This window comes from Aulonocara stuartgranti, assembly GCF_965226115.1.
Source record: "Aulonocara stuartgranti genome assembly, chromosome: 23".
Taxonomy (NCBI): Eukaryota; Metazoa; Chordata; class Actinopteri; order Cichliformes; family Cichlidae; genus Aulonocara; species Aulonocara stuartgranti.
In genome coordinates this window covers 38758755-38774327 of record NC_138958.1, presented here as the reverse complement: position 1 = coordinate 38774327, position 15573 = coordinate 38758755, and the positions used below count along the sequence as shown (strand labels likewise).

Genomic DNA, 15573 nt, shown 5'->3' with positions numbered 1-15573 from the left:
ACTGGATATTTTCTCTTTTTCAGACCGTTCTCTGTAAACCCTAGAGATCGCTGTTTCTGAAATAACTGACACCAACAACCACGCCATCATCTTGATCATGTCTACTTGTTACTGTAATTGATTGTCATTCAGGCCACCTGAATGGAAGTAATAAGCAGTGTGCTGTGTACATGTTATATTAGAAACAGATCCCATGGTTGGAGTCAGATGGAGCCATTACTTTCTTTACCTTCACTTAAGGTTAAGCATCAAAGACACTTGGTTTGGTTTAGGGAAAAAAAGGTCATGGTTAGGATTTCAAAATGCATCCTTTTACCTTGTAAAGAATATGTTATAGCTAGATTAACATATTTATCACCAAGATGCTAAATACACGTCTTCCCACAACCAATAGAAGTTTCCAGATAAATAAAAACTATTTATCATTGATTCCAAAAAATAATGAAAGGCTACTGAACCACCTAGAAGGTGGAGGAAAAGGATAATTGGCAATGTGAATGACTAACAAAAACTAATAATGGTCATTCAAGGGGCAGGTAACATCCAGATTGTGCACCCATTCGCCAGGCTATATTAACTTTGCACCGAAGCACCCAAGGAAAAGCCAGAAGTTAGGAAAAGGATACATTTTTAGCCCATTTCCACAGCAACCAGATGTTTGAGTGACAATCTTAATTAATCCGCCGCATCCCTACTGTGAAGTGATGTGTGCCGAGAACAGCACACATAAGGACTTGTGCCACTGCTTCAGAGCGGCGTTAGGGTGTGAAGATCATTATTTTCTTGCCAAGGACATGACATAAAACAGGTCAAAAACCTATAATGAACTAAGTCCTGAGATTCACCATCTGTTTCTATTATTACTATTTTTTAAACAGGTCTAAAAACTTAAATTTGACTATGCAAGCACAAAAAAACATGACACACTTTAATTTTGTAACTCAGCATAATGGTGCAATACAATAAATAACTGACTCTTTAGGCTTCAAAGAGTGTTAACGCACCATCGACCACAGCGGGAGACAATGAATTCATTTCACAGAAGACTCACAAAACAGGGACAAGCTTCATTTGTATTCATAAGTATGTTCTTTAATAAAATGACAAAATATAAAAAGGTAATGACATAAGAAAGGTACAACAATTAATAAACCTCATCAAGCACCTGCTGATTACATGGTGTATCCAATTCACCAGAACAAAAGGATTACTTTCTAAATCCACTCAGCTCTGTCTTTTCTTCACTGGCACTTTGACTAAATTAATTATCTTCCATCAATAAAAGGACATATTATATTTCAGCCTTCTTCATATGTTAATGAGTCAACTAAGGGATGGGAGAGATTTGGGTAATAGCCATCAAATGGCACGGTTAGGACAAATGCTCTACTTGGTAGAACAGAAAAGAGGTAGGCGTGTCATACTGGGCTGAGGAGGTAAATAGTTTGAGCGGGTTAGAGGCCGTGTTAACATTTTACTGTCCACAAAATTAGTTTAGACTGTAAATGACTGAATGCTGAGTGGATATATGAAGTTACTGCTGCTGCTGTTCTTGTGCCACAAGCTGTTTATGTTCCTTTCACCGCCACCACCAAAACAAATGCCACATTTAGTTTTACTCAGATAAAATAAAGTCATCTGGCTCCTCCTGAAGAACAATAGACTGACCGAAGTATTAGAAAGTCAATATGTTTCAGCTGTAGCATTCATCATGGTGACAGAATTGCATACATTATAGGTAATGACATCCAAGATGTGCCGGGCAAGGATGCCCGCCAACCCCCCAAAAAAGAAAGAAAGAAAAAAGATTTCCCTAAAGCCACAGATGTTTCAGCTGAACGTTATAGTTGTGTTACTCTGTGACTCCTTTGCTATATTGTCACTATGGTATTTCATCAGTTTGTTTTATCTAGCTTACCAGAATTCAATTCAACTCTATTTGTTTTATATAGCACCAAATAACAACAACAGTTACCTCAAGATGCTTTATATTTTAAGCTAAAGACTCTACAGTAATACAGAGAAAACCCCAATAATCACACAACCACCTATCAGCAAGCGCTTAGTGACAGCAGGGAGGAAAAACTCCCTTTTAACAGGAAGAAACCTCCAGTAGCTCATGGAGGAGTAGCCATCTGCGCTGACCGGTTGGGGGTGAGGGGGGGACAGAACAAAAACAGGAAGGAGGAGGCAGCCTAATGGCCGTTACCAGTTTTTCTTGTTTAGGAGCATCTGGCTCATCATCGCTTCATATCAACATCCTTTTTTTTCACGGTGTGTTTTCTGAATTATTTGCAAAGAAGCGATGTGTTTGGTGTGTACATTTGTTACTTGACAAGAGCATTATAAGAACATTATATATAATATATACATTAGGTGAATGTGCAGTAGTAGCATGCATGCAGCAAGCAGGTGAATTCTGTACAATAAGTGAATTAAATAAGAATAGACAATCTAACATAGACATTCAACATGTTTCATTCACATATACCGGTATAGGTGCATATAACCTATATGCTTTCTAACTTCTTATGAAAGCACCAGGAGCAATTCAGCAGACTGGAGCAACCAGGGATTGAACTACCAACCCTTGTAAATTACCTGCTCCACCTCCTGAGCCACAGCTCCGCCTACAATAAATTTAAAGTAGAAGAAACCAAGAGCTGCTCACAAAGAATAATGTTTGAATAATCCTGCGTTAATTTGATATAAACTCTTAAACAATATGAACGGTCCTCCGAAACACCCAATTTAATCTGAACTTACCCTTTCCAGGTATGAGGCGTTGTTGAACAACCAAATAGATACTCTTGAAGGACCACTACTACGAGAGACCACTAATCTAAGAGTGCCTTACCTATAGGTGGTTTGTGGAAGCTGCCATTATGACTTGTAACTTTGAGAGTGGCAGCCTCTAGAGTTAAGTGCCTAAACAGCAATACCTTATTGGGCAGGCAGGTTGATGTAAAAGGAAGGGGTTGAGTTAGATGACCTTTTACCGTTTGTCTGAGGTCTAATGCTAATCATGCAGACAGCTGGAGATGTTGTGGTGTAGTTGTTGTATTGCCGTGTGGGTTCTTTGTAGACAGGGGTGCACAAAAACCAGGCATGCATGCATCTGTCTGCTTGGACTCTCACTGTCTAACGATCACAGAGTGGAATGTAGTGGGCTCGTGGACATGGAAAGTATAATCAAGCCTTAATGCATCACAGATGTAACCTTAACTTAAATGCTATATTTAGGATAAAGGGAAATAAACTTTATTATTATAGTCTGATTATTTTTCTGTGCTCAGTGACTGCAAACAAATGGGAAAAACAATTTAATAAAAACCAAAAATTACATATTCGCTGCCTGGAACAACAGTTAGGATTGGGGGGGTTGTGCCATCGCCGAAGATGACTTAGACCTCTGAGGGTTAAAAGAATACAGCCAAACTGCATTTACGGCTGGCTGAGATCTTATCACAGTCCTGCTGTGCCTTTGAATGCATGCAGCTCTGGAATTGTTGGGCAGTTTATCTTGTCCAGATAAGATAAACATTATACAGATAAGATATACACTTGTAGAGAGCACGTTGCTACCGTAAAGTCAATGTTTCACATATGCTCAAGAAAACGACAATAGAACTCTAATCATCTGTTGCAATGTCTTTATGATTTCTGAAAATAAATGTTAAACATGAGGAACTTTAGTAATTCTAAAGTATCTCAGGGAGAAAGCAATAAACAGTCATGATCTCCACCTGAAATTCATGTTCTACAGTTATACTGCGCTTGTGTTAGACCTCATAGTCTACATTTGCAGAAAACAGCCCCAAGCTTATAAATGCATCACAGAGAACACACATGGAAAGGTTTCCATCACTCAAGAGCAGTGGTCTGGCCCAGGAAACAAAATAATGCCTGTACCCCCTCCCATTTCTAGCCAGTCATGTTGCTATGCAATAATATTCAATAGTAAGCAAGGCCCTGAAATAGCGCGACACTACCCAGCAAGAAAGCATTGTTCACTCAAGAGAAATTGGTTTTGAAAGTGCCAGACTGAAAGACTGTTAAAGAAGTGTTGCATCAAAAATTGCTTTAAGCCACAAAGCTACCATAGTGTCAGATCTGTCAATTCAAAATGTTCAGACTTGAAAGACATGTAAAATATGGGGTGAAAGGGATGAGTCGGTGCAAGGAAGAAGGCAGGAACACTTAATGTTGAGAAATATTTTCATGATTGTTTTTCAACCAGCATTTTGGTTATTTACGGGCGCCGCACACAACCAAATACACTTCATCGCAATGCGGTGCAAAAAGAAGAAGAAGAAAAGCGGGTTAACAGCATCAGTCCCAGCTCATTAGCCACACTGACAGTCTATTTTACACACCAAAGTTGCTGCTCTCCTGTATCTCTGTTTCATCACTGTTTCTTTGTTCTGTGCTGTTTAATCTAAGACATCAAACAGTGCACCTTACAAAGAAGTCATAAAACCACAAATTTCATTTAAAAATGAATGTCGCTTCCAATCACCCGGTGAGGGAGCTCATTATGATTTTAGCTGTGCTCATTATAATCAAATGGAGTCTGACCTTTTGTCCCACTGCACTGCTTTGAGAGCGGCTGTAGGCTGTTGATAAAGAGGGGAGTGACAAGGGTTTTAATAGTGAATTGTAATTTTCTGTCCAAGGTTGAAGATAATATTATATGAAGGTTCATGTATACTTATTCCAGATTAGAAAAGAAAGTATTCAGATGTAAAGTTCAGGTCTGGACAACTATCTAGAGTCCTTGAATCCCTTTTGCAAAGCAGGAATGCAATTAACAGTAAAGACTTGCCATTATCCGATGTTGTTTACCATCTTATACGAAAGTTCCCGGAATTACTCAAGAGCTGCACTTTAGAGGAGCTATATTTGGTCAAGTAGATGTTGCCAACAATGACGACACCCAACACAGCACTAACCCATATTTTACTGCGTCGTCTGTATTGATTACCAAAAAGATATCCAGGCTCTCATTAGTATTTTGGGAGACGACGCCATTTAGAGTGAGTTAGATTGAATGATTGGAAATAAAAGGCCCCGCTAGATTTCTCATGTTTGACAGAAATTGGGGACAAAACGTACTCATGTTGGTGAACAGCCAAGGAGTCCAGGAGGATATGTGCAAAACACTAAAATTCTACAAATACAGAATTGCAAAGCACACAGCAGCAACAACAGCGTGATTCTGGACCCCCAACTGACAAAAAAAACAAGTCAAGCAGCTTTGGCAGTAGAAAGAGTCCTTCGTACATTGTACTGTTACTTGATTTCCTAACCAAACATCACATTAAAAAAAACAGCTATTCCCACTGCTCCCTCTCTGGCGTGTATCCACGATGCTGCAGTTCTTAAACTTGACTGGAAACACGAGGAGGAACCCAACGCATATAAATGTTTCACATTTTTCTCAAGCCTTCAGGTTATGTATACAACTCCACACAAACTCCCAACACAAACAGTAACTCTGAAAGTGACTCAATGATCCAAAAGTCCATGGTTACTTGGTGATTTTTCCAACTTCCTGTGTTGTGATAATTTGACAGCCATGTGGAAAAATGGAAGGACATAGTGATGATTGTAAATAAGCTACTTGCTTAGCCAAATTCACCACAAATCTTGGCAAGTCAACCAGGATTTGTGGTGAAATAGTATGTCTATCAAGAAATATCTTATATTTTCTGTATCTAACTAAACACTCATTAAGCATATACTCATGCTAGTTAGGTGAAAGGCGCCATGATACAACAGTCAAATTGTGAAAAAACTCTTGCTTTTAAAGGTGCTATAGAAATACATTTTTAATTGAATTGAAAATGGTGCTTGGAGACCAACGCGCAACCACAATTACTGTGATTGTGACCAATGGACTTGGTTTCTTCAAAGACGGCGACCAAGTCTGCAACCACTCGCAGTCAAGTCTGCTATCAGTTTGCAACTGCATCAGGTAAAATTAGTAAACTGCAGAAGGACATCGACACTTATCAAAGTTGCTTTTATAAAAAAAACAGATCCAGAATACAAACAGCTGGCAGCCAGATAAGCTGAGTCTCATGTAGTTGTGTTCATTAACAAAGACTCATTCAGACTGATGGCAGCATGTTGGTAATTTATCTGGATTTATAAATGAGACAGCAATTATTTGCAAACCTTCAACAATCTGTCTGAGTCAATGCAGTTGGAGTCAAACTGCAATAGTCTGTAGACAAGTCACATTCTTTACGATCGAAAGGTGAACATTTAATGCCCTCAACTTCTGGGCGACAGTTTGGTCATGGCAACTGGTTGTAATTGATGACTGAAACTGAAAAAATTCAATGCAATCACCAGGCAACCACTCATTCTTGGTTAGTGGTTGCCTGGTGGAGGTGGTCATCCTGTTTTTAATCCAGTGCCACATGGTTAAAAAATGATGTATGAACTGAATTGTAGCCCAAAAATCAAGGCACAGTTAGTTACAAACTCTTATGTCTTAATTTGGAAGAACAGTTTGTTTGCGATGCTGTTTTGTTACTTGTAGAATTTCATCCTTTATTTTTCACATTGGCCTTTTAGATAGAAATATAATGTGGATAAATGGCTGACAATTTCCTAAACAATTGAGCTCTAGAACGCTTGTTAACATGATTAATTGAGAAAATTAGACAAACTTGGGTGTTTTGCCCAAACAAACAAACCAAAAAAAAAAAACCAATTTAATATGAAGCCAGTGGATGCTTATTTTTAAGCGTTCTTTAGGAATTTTGCAAAGCTTATTTACTGTGATTCCGCCAGAATATGAAAGCTTGTGCAATTGCTGATCTAAACACCAAGCACAGGAGCTCTTTCCAAGAACAAAACCCTTTTCCTTAGGACACGATGTGTTTCATGTGTGCAGAAGCACAGACAGCAGACAGAACCAGGAGACACATCAAAACTACAGGCTAGTTAGCATGATCGGTATAGCCACCATGGCAGCGCTGCACAAAAGAAAACCGCTCCGTGCAAAAACTCCAAACTTCTTCAATCAAAACGGGAAAATATATAAATAAATCCAAAACTCTGAGGAAAGCAATTCTGTCTAAAAGGAAAGCAACTGAGCCAAAAGCAGAGTGAACACTGGCGTTGCTTTCCAAAAGATAAAAAGAACTCCAAGTTTCAAGAAATAACAATGGGAACTTGTATTACACTTTTTTGCCTCGAGGCACACAATTGCATCTTAAAACTTACAGCAAAGGTCAGAATGGGTAAAAATTGTTCAGTTTATATCCTAACAGTTCCAGCCAGAGACCTACTGCTGCTGTGGAATTAGACAAAAGTCATTCTAATCACTTCAACAAAAAAAGAGACGCATATTCCTCTATTCATCTATTAATTTTTCCAGACCATTTAAGGGCTCTCGCAAAGAAAAGCAAAAAAAAAAAAAGTATCCACACCTCTAGCAGACTGCTTGAAGGGTGTATTTCTTTTGAAAAAGTCATAAATGCCTGCTTTACTGCCACGGCCCAATCATCAATCATCTTTTGCTACCTGTTTTGAAATGCTGAATGTCTCTACTGTAGATAGAGAGATTAAGACTGTTGGGATGACATTTTGAGGCTGGTGAGAAAATGATGTATGACTTTGCTCGGCCTTCGCTGGAGTCTCTTAAAAAAAAGAAAAGAAAAGGCACTACAATGTGCAATCCAGTAGCAGTTAAAAGCCATCGCTCCGTCTGATCGTCACACAGCAATGGAGGTGATGATGACGACGGCTGTGCTGAATCCTAACAGTTTCTCTGCCTGTCCCAAACCGCTTCCCTCTGCTCTTCCTCTTTTTCTTCCTGTTTTCTTTTTGTTGTTTTTTTATTCTTCCCAGCTGTGCGTCATCTGGCATTTGTTTGTATCCTTGCAGACATGAGCTAGCACAGGAAAGGTGCGCCGAGCCAAATGAGTCACAGAGAGGAGAAGCTGTGGTCGTATGAAGGCAGTCAAAAGAACACGAGCTCCACTTTTACATTAGCATTTTCCACTGGTTCAGATCAGCCATGCAGGGCCGTTTTATATCCAGCAAGCAACCTTATTTCCCTGAAGATTGATTATGTTTAAAGCTTGGTAGTGAGGAAACTTTAGTAGGAGTTCTAGCATAAGATTCAAATAAATAAAGCAGGCAACAATAAAAAAAATTATGACTCTGTTTATTGATCACACACTTTACTCAGGAAAACTCTGCAGCCTGATTCCCTTCACATACTATATGCCTTTAAAAAAAAAAAGGAAAGAAAGAGAGAGAGATAATTAAGCTGTAAATTGTGGGATAGTGCATGGCTTGTCAACCTTGGCTGTGACACTGACAAGAAATCTGTCACCTGCTTTAGGTTCAGACTTAAATATTTCAGCAGCCTTAAGAAAAAAAGTGCTGAAGTGGCTCTGGGTGAATTCCACTGCTAAGCAATTAAAGCAGCCTGGAAGTCACAGCGACGCTATTGACTGCCACACTTTGGCAAAAGGTGCAGTGATCAGCTTTAAAAAGCTTAATTTTGGGGGGTTTTAAGTGACTCGAAGCAACTGTGGAAAATAATCACCAGACAGTACGCTCAGAAGCATTAGCAACAAAAAGGATGTTCTGTGGAAGTACATTTGTTTAGAAATTCACTGAATGACAACGGATTTTCCATTGATCTTTCTGCGTGCGGTTCGTGGCACTTATTTTTGCTGGAGTTTCTACTTCACTTCAGTGAAAATCTTCACAAAAGCAGCAGGAGGGAGAAAAATGAGGAAAGGCAGGATACTTCCTTACCTGTGACTGATAGCTCAGTAGTCCTTCGCACCACAAAGTTCCCAAACGGCACTTCACACGTGTAATTCCCAATGTCATCTTCCCGTACTTCCTTGATGGAGAGAATGTCCTTCTTCCTTTCAATGGTTTGTCTCCACTGCTTTGGCTTGCACTCCTGTTTTGTTTTGTTTTTTTAAAGACAAAACAAGAGGATGGAGATACAACTTGTAAATGTAAAGCATGAACACTGGTTTCTTTAAAGTAAGAGGGCGGGGCTACAATAATTTTCACATTTCCAGTATCAAGTGAACCCACGGAGTTCACTTGATACTAGGAGAGTACCCGGTTCTCTCCGGGTACTCCGGCTTCCTCCCACCGTCCAAAGACATGCAACTTGTGGGGATAGGTTAATTGGATAATCCAAATTGCCACTAGGTGTGAATGTGCGAGTGAATGTGAGTGTGAATGGTTGTCTGTCCCTGTGTGTTGGCCCTGCGACAAACTGGCGACCTGTCCAGGGTGTACCCTGCCTCTCGCCCTATGACAGCTGGGATAGGCTCCAGCGCCCCCCGCGACCCTGAAAAGGATAAGCGGAAGCGAATGGATGGATGGACAGTATCAAGTGGTATGATGACAAACTTGCATTCAAATGTCATATAATCTGTACTCTGGACATCATGAGCCGAACCAATGAACAACTCTAGACAGTGTTAAGAACTTTAACTACACATTTAATCCTTCAGATATTTCATATAAGAAAAGGAAGTGTGCTGCTGTAGTAACTGACAGACATCTGTCAGCACGACGTTTGGCCTTTCAAATCCAAACAAATCCTGAAAACACAGAAACCAATCGCATATAAGAAATGAATGTGCAAAATGACATATTTGCAAAGTTCTGGTATATCACTGTGCAGACTGTGATTATATTGACAGAATGTATTATTTTACTTTTTATTCATTATATTTTTGTTTATTGTGAACTCATTGTGGACAAAAATCATGTGGGATCATGTTGACAGAGAACAGCATAAAAGGGAAGCTCTGTTTGACTTATTTACTGTATTCCCGTGTATGTTTTCAGCTTTTATATTTCTCATTTTCTTAGCAAAATGAAAGGGAAGTATCAAGATTTTTGCACAGTACTATATATTGCTTGGATTTATTGATCTCCTTTGCCTACTAGATTTGTGGTGTTAAATTTAACACAGTTCACAGTTTTATGACCAAATGCTCTCAGTGCTTTTTGTGTATTAATTATTATATCTGAATTTACTGTACTTTCACATCGATGCCTGTCAGATTCAGTCTCAGCTTCAAAGTATATCAGATTTTAAAAACAAAACAACTAAAACTGTAGAGAACCTCTATAACTAAACACCGTATCATAAAATACTCCAGCAGCTTTATAGCAGAGAGACCTCATATCATATCACACAGCACACAAACTTTGTTTGATGCCAGATTTCAGACATTAGTTTAGTGAGCTCCTGTTGTCCCGACACAAATACTCTTTTAAACTGTGATGTATGAGACCGGGTGCCTGCGCATTTATCATTCTGAGGCAGGACTGCAGCACCAAATTAAGCTGCACCACCTATTTGTAAAATCATTACTGGGTTTATCTGTAAGTTCCTTCCTAAACTCTTAGTGATTTTAGGATTTACTTCATTGGGTTGCATCATCAGTATTTGCTCGGTTGCTTGGTAACATCTCTGGAGCCAATTAGAGGCAATCAGTGTGAACAGGAAATTATTTCAGCATCAGGAGCTGTAAGAGCCCAAAATAACACACCGAGGCCAAATTATATATTGGAATAATTGGAAAAAATAAGCACCAGTTTAATAATATATATTAATACACATATAAAAAATGTTTTTTTTATGTGAGAGTATATTGAGTCAGAGTGAATAAGAAACATTACATTATATTGGCCTAATGGTCTGCAGTTTCAGGTCTTAAATTAGAAAACTATTATTAACTTAATGGGTTCATTAAAGGGGGCTAATTCTGTTCATTTTCATCTACATATTTTTATCTTGGACTTTACTAGGGTAGCTTTGCATGATTCCAAGTTCAAAATAATTCCTATTTGTTATACACTGTAACAGTCTCTGAAATAAGCTTCTTTTTTTTAGCTTCAATTATTCTTTTATAAGTCAGTTTTCCACTGATTTGCTGCCCCTCGAAATCAGACAATTTGAACAGATGGTGGGTCCCACCCACCCACCTCTATCCAGCGTATGAAGGTTCAGTCACACAAGGCTAGAGGCTGGCTGACAAAACCTCCTTGCAGTTGCTTTGATTACTAGCACACTGTCACAGTCGCCTGTAGTTTGCATTTACTAACTAACTATGAAACAGTAGTTGAACTTCTAAAAGTGAGATGCAAATTAGAAACAGAGACCAAATTTCCCACGTGTGGGACTAATAAAGGTTATCCTATCTTATCTTAAATGTGCTGATTTATATGATAAGAAATAATTTGTACACTAAAGGTAAACAGTCTATATTTCCAGTTAGCATCATACTCTTCAGAGTTTGCTAGTCGGCAAGTGTTTGCAGCCAAGTTATTATATTATTCTGCAGAAACTATAACAATCTGTTAGCAAGTAACCACAAGGTTTCCTGGGCAATATGCACTTTTCCGTAGTTACCGGTGGTTACCAGTGGGTCCAGTACAGTCTGTAGGCCTGTGTGTCAGAGAAACCAAGCATTTTATAATATATATTTTGCACAAGACATTTTCATTAAGGTTAATTAAGGTGACTCTGCTACACAATGTTGGTTCTGGAGCTTTAAGGAAACCTCCGTTCTCATCGCGACACATGTGAAGAGTTCAAAACATAAGCAAAAAGTGAGGATGACAACATCAGCACGGATAACAAATTTGTACAGAATGTGATGAATGTGAAAATCATTCTGGGTACTGGTTGTTTCCTTTCACATCAAAATCGGGCTCCGTGTGCCCAACAAGCAGCAGGGAGCAGATTCCAACACAGAATGACAGACCTGGCTACTCTATAACTGCACTGACAAAATACTGTGTATCGTAGGATTGCTTTCTAACTGTGTTTTCAGTATTTGTTTGGATTTGAAAGGACATTTTTCCTATGCGCACATGTGTTAAAAATGGAGTTCAGCTTGTAATGAAGAGACTAGCTTTTAGTTTCAGTCACTGATAATTTACCTGATCAGTTAAAATCTGTGAATAGCTGGTAAACACTACACTGGAGCCAGGTACACACAGAAAACAACCTAAAGTACAACACGAGTCTTATTTTCTATCTCCACAGCCCATGTAGCCACGTAGGTGGCGATCATGAAGTAGGCATGGACTTTTAGAAACAGCCTTTCAACTTTTGGGCCACCTGAGGCAAAAAAAACTAGGGCACTGTGGGAAGCGTCTTGCAGGATTGAATCAGCCCACCAACAAAGTGAGAGCCAATAACTGGAGGGTGTGGATCCCACTGGCATTATCTGCTATTTTAATTTGATTCCGCGGGAAATGGAAGTGGCCACCTAATCAAGCACACTTTCACATTTGATAAATTGGCCCCCGAGCTGCGCCTACGAGCTCTGGCAAAGAGGCCTGTTGGACACAGAAGGCCTGCCAGGTCGGTTCCACTGTGGGCCTCCCAACTCTCCACACAACAAGCAATATTTTTCTCTTTTTGTTTGACCGCTTGAAAATGTGGTATTTAAAGCTAAGTTTAACCAAAACACGACCCTAACCCTTTGTTGATAGAGTGATAGCTGATGAAAAACTCTAACCATACCTTGTACCACACGATCTCAGGCTCCATTCCTTGCTGTACATAATCCTCAATGCCTGGGCAGATGATGTCTTTGCTTTTGCTCAGCTCCGCCTTCTCAAAGAACCTCATTTTGGAGTTGTAGCAGAGGTCTGTGTCATTCTCCGCCACCGTGAGGGACATGGACACCTTCATGCAATACGTGGAGTTCCTGCAAAAGATAAAACGTTAACAAATCGGTCAGTGTAACAAATGGACCCGCGTCACTTTTTGAGCTCTTGCCAGCTGCTGAGCCGAGAAGCTGTCAGCAGTCCATCTCCGAGCCGCTCAATCAAAAATTCCTGGGCTAATTCCTGGGATTGAATGTGAATCATTAAACGCAACAGAAGGAGACACAGAGAAACCTTTGATTTCTTTTAAAGGAAAACCTGCCTTTAATGCTGAATAACTACTGATTCCAACAATGAACAGCAATGATGCATAATCAGCTAATCTGTGCATATGAATATATATATTTGTATATATACAGTACATGTGTCCTAATGAAAAACCAATGGGTGTTATTGAAGAGCTAGAGCGCTTACAGTCAACAGCACTCGAAGACTGCCTTTTGTTTTCATGCGTTTTCGCAGATACAGTGCGAGCTAGCAGAAAATGACTTGCTACAACTGATGTACTGTAAGTGCTCAGGTCATACACATAAAGAAGAGAATTTATAACGCGAGGGAGAGACGGCGTAAAATGCGAGATTACTCGTGATGTTTGGAGACTCCATGCTCGCCTGGCTTCGCAGACACGGCAGAGTATAAACATGGAATAAACATTTCATTTTACTGCTCGGCACTGCGGCGCGCACCTTCAGTGATTTGTGTGTCTAAATGTGAGTCGAGCGCTCGTATGCAGGCAAGCTCGAGGTATCCTGGATGAGATCTAGGCCTGCCTGAGTGGGTGTCGCTTTACGGACAGCCCCGTGAGAAGAAGCGATCCAGCTGCTAAGCACAAGCAGCAATCCTCTTTGTGTCATTAATGTGACAGCGATTTTGAGATCGGATCTGCTGCTCGAGTAATTCTTAACCCAACTTGGGGAATCGATGAAGCCATTGATTCGCTGGGAAAGTTGTGCTATTTAAAGGAGGAGGGGGGGAACAGAAGCAAAGGTCCTTGATGATCAATTTATGCAATAGGGGCACCTTTTCTTTGCCCAAACCGCCTAATAAGACTGTCACAATTGACAAGTACTCTTCAGCCCTACTGCAGCAAATCACCCCCCTGGTTAAAAGACCAACAAATTGGCAGTGTTTAGGAAAATCTCACAGCTAATTTTCCAACTAAAGCTGGTTACACAAATTGAGCTGAACCAACAAACAATTACAAACATGTTAAATCCTTACATAATTGCGAGGCATTAGCTGCCTCGTGGATTAGCGCGAAAACACACTGGTCTTCACCACAGTGTCTGCAAACAATCCCACGCCCCCCCCCCCCCACCCCCACCCCCCTACACTCGAACTGGACGGCTCCACACGCTCCTCTTACTGTAAAGTGTGCCATTTTTCCTGAAGCCCGGATGCAAATGTGACATGATGTGGAGATTATCCCAGACAACTTCTACCAGATGGACACCTGTGCAAATGAGATCCCACGGGTGCGCTCTCTTCCCTGTTAAATATTCTGGGCAGCGCTGATAAACTCGCAGGCTGGTAGCGAGAGAGAGGGAGAGATAGAGAGCGAGAGAGAACTGTGTCATCTGCTCTGCATGAGTGATCGATGGTGCGGGCCAACACTCTGTCCTACGATGTCTTTCCAGCATTTCACATCCATCACTGACGCCTTTTGAGCCTGGAGAAGCTGGACGATCTCTTGACTATCCACTCAGCATGTGTGCAGTCATATTCAAGAAGCTCGCTCAGAGAATAGAGCAGGGGAAATTATCCTCCCGCACCACAGTGGAGGACTCGACTGTACGCCATGCAATGTAAACTCCTTGTGGATACAGTGATAACAAGCTAGGTGATACCATGGCATTAATGGGCACGAGTGCCTGTCAAACGTGTCAGACTGAAGAGGATATGCAATGTCGTGGCAATGATAGATAGCATCCTGCATACATCAACCCGGAGCAGAGTAAGGCTGACAGCTATGGTACACAGCTGGAGGGCAGGCAGAGGACTTGAGATGCAATATGCGGCAAATTCAGTGAAATTATGTGCAATGGTCAGTTCGGAGTTAAGCAGCCTGGAGAAAAGATTATGGCTGTCCTACTGGCAAATACTCAGGGGATATGGTAGTGGCTGAAATAAGGGGATAATTAAAAGCTGACTATATATAAACTTTGATACATATATTTTTAATTTCTTTTATTGACTGAGAATAACCCACCTGAAGATTAAACCACACTGAACCTGCCCCCTTTTTTTTGCTCAGCAACTCTTCCATCTGATATTAAATAATAGGGCTCAGAATTGATTTGAAAATTCTCCCGAGAATCCGGGGCACCTGTGGGGAAATTAATGAACTAACTTAATGAATCTCTTAATTAAAATAACTCCTCTCCAATATAAATCGCATGATGAAATAATTGACGATTTATTACAGCTGACTTTCGAGTAACAATAAGGTTGTTAGGGAATCGCCTGGTGTAAAGCAGACACCGCGAGGCAGAAAAAAGAAATAAAGTCCAAAGGTTGATTAAAGGTTACCTTGAGACAATATCATTACTGGCAGTGAAATGAACCCACCGCAGGTATTAACCCTAAGAGATTTAATGCAGGCAGCTGATATGCTGTACAGTAACATTAGGGTCTTACCTTAGGCTGCTATTAGCATTTAAATAGAGATGTCTGAGGTTTACCTTGGTACAGATGTTTTACGTAACAATTTGTGCTGCAATAAAATAACACGCTGCACAAAAATAGTGGGGTTTCTTTTCATATTTTTGCCTCTTAACAACTCTGAAACTACTTACAGTCATTTTAAAATGCAATAGCTTCAAAGCTGCTGAAAAAAACGAATCTAACAGCAACAACCTATTTAGAAAAATTGTCATTGGAAGT

The 15573-nt window shown here is 40.2% G+C and overlaps 1 protein-coding gene across 2 annotated transcripts in view; it reads right to left on the bottom strand.

The window, feature by feature from the left end:
- The window catches only part of LOC309701084 (interleukin-1 receptor accessory protein-like 1-B), a 343032-nt gene that overhangs the window by 171702 nt on the left and 155757 nt on the right, over positions 1-15573 (bottom strand). For both annotated transcript variants that reach the window (XM_082525081.1, XM_082525082.1), the window contains exons 4-5: positions 12545-12731; positions 8788-8941 (exon numbers count right to left, since the gene is read on the bottom strand). In XM_082525081.1, coding sequence (XP_082381207.1) covers positions 8788-8941; positions 12545-12731 — 341 coding nt within the window. The remainder of the gene's footprint in view (positions 1-8787; positions 8942-12544; positions 12732-15573) is intronic.